General features: G+C 39.4%; 4 protein-coding genes across 4 annotated transcripts in view; 2 read left to right on the top strand and 2 right to left on the bottom strand.

Annotated features, from left to right (window-relative positions):
- The window catches only part of LOC111430887 (DNA mismatch repair protein MSH3), a 6,842-nt gene extending 3,734 nt beyond the window's left edge, over nucleotides 1–3,108 (bottom strand). Inside the window, exons 1-5 of the mRNA XM_023067361.1 lie at nucleotides 1,936–3,108; nucleotides 1,132–1,326; nucleotides 829–993; nucleotides 545–643; nucleotides 213–464 (exon numbers count right to left, since the gene is read on the bottom strand). Coding sequence (XP_022923129.1) covers nucleotides 213–464; nucleotides 545–643; nucleotides 829–993; nucleotides 1,132–1,326; nucleotides 1,936–2,919 — 1,695 coding nt within the window. The 5' untranslated portion in view covers nucleotides 2,920–3,108. The remainder of the gene's footprint in view (nucleotides 1–212; nucleotides 465–544; nucleotides 644–828; nucleotides 994–1,131; nucleotides 1,327–1,935) is intronic.
- Nucleotides 3,109–3,365: 257 nt separating this feature from the next.
- On the bottom strand, nucleotides 3,366–5,789 carry LOC111430515 (O-glucosyltransferase rumi homolog). The gene is made up of 6 exons (XM_023066780.1): nucleotides 5,757–5,789; nucleotides 4,554–5,107; nucleotides 4,293–4,485; nucleotides 4,158–4,222; nucleotides 3,868–4,081; nucleotides 3,366–3,713 (listed from the first exon to the last, which is right to left on the bottom strand). Exons 1-6 carry the CDS (start codon nucleotides 5,787–5,789, stop codon nucleotides 3,366–3,368), a joined length of 1,407 nt encoding a protein of 468 aa, XP_022922548.1.
- A 481-nt stretch (nucleotides 5,790–6,270) lies between these two features.
- Nucleotides 6,271–8,252, top strand: LOC111430470 (pentatricopeptide repeat-containing protein At1g55630-like). Its single transcript, XM_023066700.1, has one exon. It carries the CDS (start codon nucleotides 6,721–6,723, stop codon nucleotides 8,176–8,178), a length of 1,458 nt encoding a protein of 485 aa, XP_022922468.1. The 5' UTR covers nucleotides 6,271–6,720; the 3' UTR covers nucleotides 8,179–8,252.
- An 81-nt stretch (nucleotides 8,253–8,333) lies between these two features.
- The window catches only part of LOC111430468 (protein O-glucosyltransferase 1-like), a 4,429-nt gene continuing 4,312 nt past the window's right edge, over nucleotides 8,334–8,450 (top strand). The window contains exon 1 of the mRNA XM_023066698.1: nucleotides 8,334–8,415. Within this exon, the coding sequence (XP_022922466.1) occupies nucleotides 8,395–8,415 (21 nt within the window). The 5' untranslated portion in view covers nucleotides 8,334–8,394. The remainder of the gene's footprint in view (nucleotides 8,416–8,450) is intronic.

Below are 8,450 nucleotides of genomic sequence, written 5' to 3'. Positions count from 1 at the left end.
GGGGGGGGGGGGGGGGGGGGGGGGGGGGGGGGGAAAGATGGCAATAGATATACTCTAAGCCGTCTATAGAAGTGCCATTAGATTGAAGCTACCATATAACAGCTGAGCAGAATGGACAAAAAGGCTTATCAGCTGTGTCACAATGTCATTACATTTATATGTAAATTAGCTCTTATTTCGGGCATATGAAAGATAAAAGTAACTCTTAGTACCTCTGACGGGGCTGCAGTTCGGTGAAAGATTCGTGTTATTCCACGCTGAATATCTGGTGCCCTTCCCAAGGTTGTTAACACTGAAGAAAGTATATAATTCAATTCTGGTTCAATGACCATTACATCAGAATCTTCTTCATCTGACTCTCTGATATTTTGAGTTACTTTTGAAGATACCATAGCTGCAGCAATCTCAGAAACGGCCTCTTGACGAGCAATTATCATGTCTCTTTCACATAAAGGATGTGTTATCTGTACCATAAATTATAAATTTTAGAAGTGAAAATATGAAAAACCTAAAAGCATGAAAGACAACATAATATGATACATACCCATTGGCGAAGAAGCCTCGAACCGAATATTGTAAGAGTGTGATTCATGCACTGTAATAGAGAGCCAGTTTCAGAACCGTCATCGTTATTCTTCAAAACCTAAGAAATACGCATATTTCTACCGTGAGTAAAACAAACGACGCCTGAGCAGGTAAATGAGAATAGCCATCAATAATACAAACTAAATTCAAATCTGAAAGATCAAAAGTATTAGCACTGAAAACTAAGTTCAAATCATATGCCCAAAAGTAAGGTAAGTGCAGTATATTTATATAGGAAATTACCTCAAGTTGTGTGAGTGTATTGCCTGAGAGGGTCATCTCCATTTTGCATGAGAATGGCCTAAAAGAAGATCCCAAGGACACAATTCTTTCTAAACCAAATTGCTTTAAGTAACGAATGGTCAAGGCCAATGCTTGAAGAGCTAAATTTGGCATGTTCATTATTTCCTTCAAATTCAACATAAAATATCTCATAAGAAATGAGGTGAATAGCAAATCAGTTATCACAACACATAGTCTAGAAAATTCATTTTTTTCATGAAGATAAAGCAAGTTGGGATGCTAGGAAAATCCCTAACAACGTACCTTAATTGCTATGCGATCACTTTTTCGTTCAGCCAACACTGTATCAGGGTCGTGATGATCAGCTGCTAAGTTGTCTTTGTCAATGTTTTCATACAAAGACATCACTTCAGCAAGTGCACTGCCATCTTTAAAGCAATCTCGTGAAACATGCTCCACACGGACATTTGAAGCAGGTCCAGCATAACCTAGTAATAACTGGTCACAAACGATCGCTGTCAGAAATAATTGAAAGTTGCAGTATATTAAGGACCAGAAACTAACAACCAAGAAAATGGGGGAAGTACATAACTAATAGTCAAGAAATCAACATAAGAAAGCATTCTTCATACTGAGTCCATTAAAGTAATTTTGTAATTATTTTTAAATAACAATAGGAAAAACCGAAAAAGTAAGGTCCTAGCTACTACATGATGCTGCAGTATGGATGACTAAGCGTCCTAGTTGATAGAAGAATGTCCAAGTTACTCTAAAGGATCAAGCTCGAGAAAATTATCGGTTCAAACTAAAATTGAAGTTGTAGACATCATATATTTACAGCATCTTTTTCATTGTAAAAATTGGCACTCATCCTAACATAAACTTCAATTACCCTACCACACAATCATGAGGCATACAAACTACACAATCGGTACAGCACGCAACAGCATTCAATGCTACAGTAAACGAAAGGCTTCCTACTCGATCGAACACCTAGCAAAGCAGAATAAAAACGTACGATTGCCCAAAAGGAAGAAAGATTATAAACAGCTCTTTCTCATCTCGTCCTTGACACATTATGTGTGTAACTACAGTTATAATTTATACCTTCTCTGTTGCCTTTGATATGGGATCCCCAAGAAGAAGCTCTGCAGGAGACAAGCTCAAGAGCATTGCCTCAAGCCCACTTCTCATGAAGTTATCATCATATTCCCTATAAATAACATCCCCAGTTGATATCTCCATGGCAACCATCCCAATTTTCACATCAACCCCATATTCGATTCTACGGTCCAAATTATCCACCAACATGCTCTTTTCAACTACACAGAACAAGTAATTACTCTCTCCCCCACATCCCTCCTCAGCTCCCCCTAAATTCTGGATTGCCTCCAATGTTGCTTTAGTGTACAAAGCCGATAGTCCCCTGCAAAAGGGGCCTAACTTATTCGACCCATGAGCCTTAATCGCAGCGGTTTCAGTTTGCTTGACAACACCCACCTTATATCCTGCACTAACCAGCCTCCTCACATGCACATTCAATCTAAACGTGGGTATACTCGCAGTCATAAAATTACGATCCAAATGGGCATAAATACCCAAAACACGAGCTGCTATTTCAGCATCTTGGCCAAAAAATCTGTACCTGTAACCAACCTCCACCATGAGAAGAACATCAGGGTACCTCTTCTTAAGGTCCACAACTTGTAGCTCCAAAGGGGTGTATTTGGCATCACCGCCCGTTGGGGCTTTGGGGTTTTGATTAGAAGATTCAAAGGAGTTTTCAATGGGTTCAAGGAACTTCTCGAGGAATCTTTTGTGAAGCGAGGGATTGGAGACGGAAGGCAGAGGGTTATGGGTATGAGGAGAGAGTTTCGGGCGTTTAGAGGATTTGGGTGGCGTTAACTGAGAAGCGAGTGCAGAAGAAATGAGACGCTTGGAAGGGGAGAAAGTGACTGTTGCTGATATCTTCGGCGGTGAAAACGATTGGGTCGGCGGAGCTAAGGCGGAGGAGGAAGAAGAAGAAACAGATGGGGACTTGGGTTTCGGAGCAAAGAATCGAGAAATCACTTGTTGCTTCTGTTTCCCCATGAAATTTGCACTCCAAAATTTCGTCTCAGTTCTCACGCACACAGACGCATTTACACAGACACGGTGGCCACCGCTTTGGCGCGCTTTTTCGTTTTCTACAGAATCAAGGTTTGCATTACAAACTCTTCACCTTCTCCATTTAAATCATTCGTAAGTGGAAGAAAGTAATGAAAGCCTGAGAGATCCTAATTGTCATCGTTCTTACGATCCAACACTCTTCACAAGAATTCTTCTTCAAACTAAACTTAAAATCTGAACCTTTATACAAATTCTAGGTTTAATTACATTAAAAAAAATGTAATTAAAAAGTGTCGTTATTATTATTATTATTATTGACTCATTTGATAAAGACAAAACCAACATGCCTCCCAACTTCGTGGAAGTATGGAAAAAGAAACAAAACTAAAGGACTCATTGGATATGGTAACATGCTCTTGCATGTAATCTCATATAAAGGACATATTTTTCTCCCACATTTGGACTTGTTTGATTGGAGTCTCTTTTCTAATTCGAATATTGTCGAGATCGGTTGGGCTAAAGGGCGGAAGCAAAGAGCAAGGGCTTGAAAAGGAAGGACGTTTTACGAGAGTATCGATCATAAACTTGGTGGCTAAGTCTTGGGCAGGGCAAGCCAATTCCTCCAAGCAGAGTTCAGTAGCATTTGGTGGGATGGTTGGCTTGAAGGTTAAGAGTTTGGAGTATTCATTTAGACTGTGAAACATGTAGTCATACACCTTCTCCATCCTTAGCTGCTCCTCGGTAAACTTGCTCGCTGCCTTCCCAATTGCCCGTACCTAACAAGTCACGAAGATCGTAAGTTTTTATAAACAAAACAGAGGTTTTGGTTAATTTAGATGCACTATTTTATATCTTTTCTTTTATAAATTCAAAAGGGTAAAACTATCAACTACGTCGTTACGATCTCTCTAGAGATTTAAGCATCTATACCTTTTGTTGGTGGGTATTGCCCCAATCGACGGCGAACTTGATAGAGTTGCACATGTCGTCGTCATCTTTGATTGGCCAATAGTGATGCATTGGCACTAAACTTCTAGTGAAGAAATCATAGTAATAGGGATTTACCATCAATGTCACCGAATCACAAGCAAGAATGTATTTAAGACTCACCGACCAACCAACCCCCTCCACGTATATTTTATACCTACAAAGTAGCTTTCATATCATTTTATACCCATAAAACATCAGTAAAAAAAAAAAAAGCAAGCGTCAAAATTTACCTATGAACACATTGATCAGCTAGATTGGAGTTTTTGAATCGTTGTTCTTGTTCTTTATCCCAATCCTATAAACCCATTATTATTCATCAAAATTAAGGTATAATAATGAAACCGTTGATATTGAAGCGTAGGAACCTGCATGAACACACGAGCCTTCCAATCGTGCTCACGAGAGAGATTGCATCCCAGAAGTTTATATCGAACCATAGAAACTTTAATATTCCCCTTCCAATAAGCATGAGCTTCTCTATTTGACCATTTTGTCCTTTTGTTGCCTTGCTTTAGATCTTCCATCAGGGGTACCCATGGCTTTATATTTATCTCAGGCCTACGATTTAAAATATATATAAATCCACATCAGCTATAAAATTTAAATATTTATTTATTGATATTTACCATCCCCAGAAGGACCAATCAGGAAAGACAATGTCCAACGTGTCATCATCTCCACAGTATCGGAACACAGGAGGTGGGGCCGTCGAATTGGGCCCGGGCCCACTATAGTCACCAATGAAAATGTTGGGCCGGTCCTCGCAATTGAACATGAGGTCTAAATCGGGAATTTTACCAGGGTACAACCGTAACAACTGTAGGATCCCCCACAGCGTAAACTTATCCCTACTTTGATACGCATCCATAAATTTCTCCACGTAAGCCCTACCGTCGATTATCACCAGCCGGAAACCCGCCTTTGGCCGCCCGCTCTCCAACATCTCCCTCGTGATCCCCGTTCGCGTCCACGGCCTTAGATCCTCGTGAATCCAACGGAAGTACTCCGGACACGTGTCGAAGTTTTGACGGTCTCGATCTCCTTCTTCATTCACAATTACAGAACTCCTCGTACGGCACTTCTCGCTCCATGAAAATGCCGTACAATTTACAGATGGCAATTGAACTTCACTCCGGTGAGGGTAAATATGTAATTCCGCGTCCCTCCCATTGGGCGTCGGCTAATAAAATCAACCGACACATCGTATAAAAATCATGGTATTTTAATAATAAATAATGATATTACTAAGAAAAACTTACGACATGACGAAGAAGACGTGAAGAGATTATGAGAAAAGCAGCGATAGAGAGCGAAACGGAAACGGAAAAAATGACGAAACGGAGTTGGGCTGCAGGCTTTCTAACGGTGCCACACATTAAATTAAATAATGAATCAAAGAATTTTAACCAAATTTTTTATTGTTGTTATGTGCATAATGTTTTTGAAATTTATACACGAATGGGGCGGTCGCTATTTAGAAATATCCTCACAATTCAATAACCTACTGTATTAGAATCGGAGGCTGGATGTTCCTGGACCGTAACAAGATTTTAAGTAATTACCTAAAATAAAAATACATTTCCAACAAATTAAGTTACAAATTTATACTAAAGTTTAAAGTAATTACTTAAGATTTATAGGACATTTCATCAAAATTATTTTATATTAATATGATGTAATAGCATTATTAGATAGTAACCATTTAACCACTAAATTGAAAATTAAATCATTAAAATGTTGGAAATGGTACAATATAGAGATTCAAATCCGATGTTTTTCAACAACTATAATGTCCGAATCGTTGGCTGCATGCCACGTGTCCAGAGTACTCCCTGGGGTGGAACGGGAATAGCAAAGTCCATGTTGGATGAGGCCCAAAAGAAGGCCCATTTTAGGCTTGTGGTCGTGGGGGGAAAGGCCTGCGTGGAGACAATGTTACGCTGTGGGGAATTGTACAGTTGTTACAGAAGTACCCAGGAAAGTTGCCCGATTAGAATGCTCGTTCTAATAAAGAAATTACGAATTTGCTATCTATTTGTAAGGAAATTATTAAAATAATTAGGAGCTCAATTAAAATTATTTTATAATATTATTCTGCATTTATATATTTAGCATCATTATTTAACATTAATCCATGCCAATATGAAATTGTTTTAATATGCTGAGGGTTTTTTCCTTTCTATATTTACATTTATATATAAGACGCTAATAATAATCTTTCTTTTTAGTTTAATTCGAATATTTAACTTTTTTAGTATATATATTATGTTAGTAACATAAAGATAACCTTCCACTTTGTTTTACATTTATTCAAATATTTTTTTATAAATAAATTTATGTCCGACATGTCGAACGGTGGGAAGTGAGGCGATCTGGGTGGAGAAACGACAATCGACGGCTCTCGAGAGTTGCTTTGTGTTTCAGGTCATGTTGCCCTAGCAACTCCTCTCCTGTTTCACTCTATCTGAAGAAAGAAATTCGATCTTGTTTTGAAGCCTCAACTTCGAAGATCTCTACAAAGTCGCGAAATCTCAGATAAGTCTTTGATCGAACTTCAATTTTTTTTTAATGTTACACTGACATTCAAGAGGCTGATTAGATTATCTTTCAAATGAGACTTTTCTGTTGGATTCGTAACCTATTGGAAGATTGGGGGTGTTCATGTTAATGGATGCCTCCCAACTGTGGAAAACAAATGCTTCGGCGCTTTTCCACTTGGTCGTTTTTGCTCTGTTATTCGATTACTTGTTTTTCTCAAGTATTGTGAGTCTTTAGCGATAATGGGTATCGACCATGAACTCTTTATCGCTTGTGAGTTCGCGGATAGTCTGCAGATTGCTTTCAACTTCTTTTATTGTGCGTCGAGCAATCTGTAATCGGAGCTTTAGTGGTGATGATCGATTTGAGTTTGTTGTGGAACCCAATAAGAAGAGGTTGGAGGGATCGGAGTTTGGTTATTTTACTGATGAAAATTTGGATTCCTGTGAGATTGGGAGTCGTAGAGAGGATGATCTGTCAATGAGAAAGGTTTTTCTAGAGAATGCGAAAACTGATGCTGAAAAAGTTATTGAGATTCTCAAACAGGACGGTCCTGGATTTGACACATTACTGGCTTTGGATGAACTGCAACTACAGGTCTCAGGGGTTCTTGTTAGGGAAGTTCTGAAGGGGATTTTGAGAAGCGTAAATGTTCTCAACAAAACTCAATGTGCAAAATTGGGGTACAAGTTCTTCGTGTGGTCCAGTAAGGTCGAGAATTATCGACACACTGCGAGCTCGTATCATATGGTCATGAAAATATTTGCTGAATGTGAGGAGTTCAAGGCTATGTGGAGGTTACTTGATGAGATGACCGAGAAAGGGTACCCTGTGACTGCAAGGACTTTTATGATATTGATATGTACTTGTGGTGATGCAGGCTTGGCTAGGAAAGTTGTCGAGAGGTTTATCAAATCAAAAACATTCAATTTTAGGCCGTTTAAACACTCTTATAATGCGATTCTTCATGGACTACTTGTGATAAAACAGTACAAGTTGATTGAGTGGGTGTATCAGCAAATGCTGCTTGATGGTCACAGCTCAGACATTCTTACATATAATGTGGTGTTGTATGCAAGGTGCAAATTGGGGAAATTGGATCAGTTTCACAGATTGCTTGATGAAATGGCTAGAAATGGGTTTTCTCCTGATTATCATACTTATAACATTCTTCTTTTTGTTCTTGGCAAAGGAGACAAACCTCTTGCAGCTCTAAATCTTTTGAACCACATGAGGGAAGTGGGTTTTGATCCCAGCATTCTTCACTTCACGACGCTTATCGATGGACTTAGTCGGGCTGGAAATTTGGATGCTTGCAAATATTTCTTTGATGAACTGGGAAACAAGGGGTGCATTCCTGATGTTGCTTGCTACACTGTGATGATCACAACCTACACAGTGGCTGGGGAGCATGAGAAAGCTAGGGAGCTTTTTGATGAGATGGTCATGAAGGGTCAGCTCCCTAATGTATTGACGTACAACTCCATGATTCGCAGTTTTTGTATGGCGGGTAAGTTCGATGAGGCTTACTCGATGCTGGCTGAAATGGAAACCCGTGGTTGCAGACCAAATTTTGTTGTATATAGTACCCTTGTAAGCTATTTGCGAAATGCTGGAAAGCTTTCTGAGGCTCATAAAGTTATAACGCGCATGGTGGAGAAGGGGCAATACGCCCATTTAGTGACGAAATTCAGGGGATATAGGAGATGCTAGACATTAGGAAGAGCTTTTGTAATTGAAGATTATTAGTTAATAAGCAAATGAGAAATTCAAGTGCCAGTTTGTCCAGTCCTTATGCTTCTTTTGCATTGATTGTTTGAGACTGTTGAAGATGAAGTTAGCTTAGTAATATGGTTGTGAGCAGAACTACTGTTGAAGATGAAGTTAGCTTAGTAATATGGTTGTGAGCAGAACTGCCGTCATTTTTTAATGCTGCTGCTGCTGATTCAGGTTCCCAAACCCCCCCCCCCCCCCCCCCCCCCCCC

This window comes from Cucurbita moschata, unplaced genomic scaffold, assembly GCF_002738365.1.
Source record: "Cucurbita moschata cultivar Rifu unplaced genomic scaffold, Cmos_1.0 Cmo_Scf00034, whole genome shotgun sequence".
Taxonomy (NCBI): domain Eukaryota; kingdom Viridiplantae; phylum Streptophyta; class Magnoliopsida; order Cucurbitales; family Cucurbitaceae; genus Cucurbita; species Cucurbita moschata.
This window is presented reverse-complemented; position numbering and strand designations above follow the sequence as displayed.

Bases quoted from the DNA above. Each gene is read 5' to 3' on its own strand.
- LOC111430515 (XM_023066780.1), bottom strand. From the start codon at position 5,789: ATGGACTTTGCTATTCCCGTTCCACCCCAGGGA. The intron at 5,108-5,756 runs GTACTCTGGACA...TGATTTTATTAG, and splicing joins TTCCCGTTCCACCCCAGGGA to CCGACGCCCAATGGGAGGGA. The intron at 4,082-4,157 runs GTAAATTTTGAC...GCTACTTTGTAG, and splicing joins GCTGATCAATGTGTTCATAG to GTATAAAATATACGTGGAGG.
- LOC111430470 (XM_023066700.1), top strand. From the start codon at position 6,721: ATGAACTCTTTATCGCTTGTGAGTTCGCGGATAGTCTGCAGATTGCTT.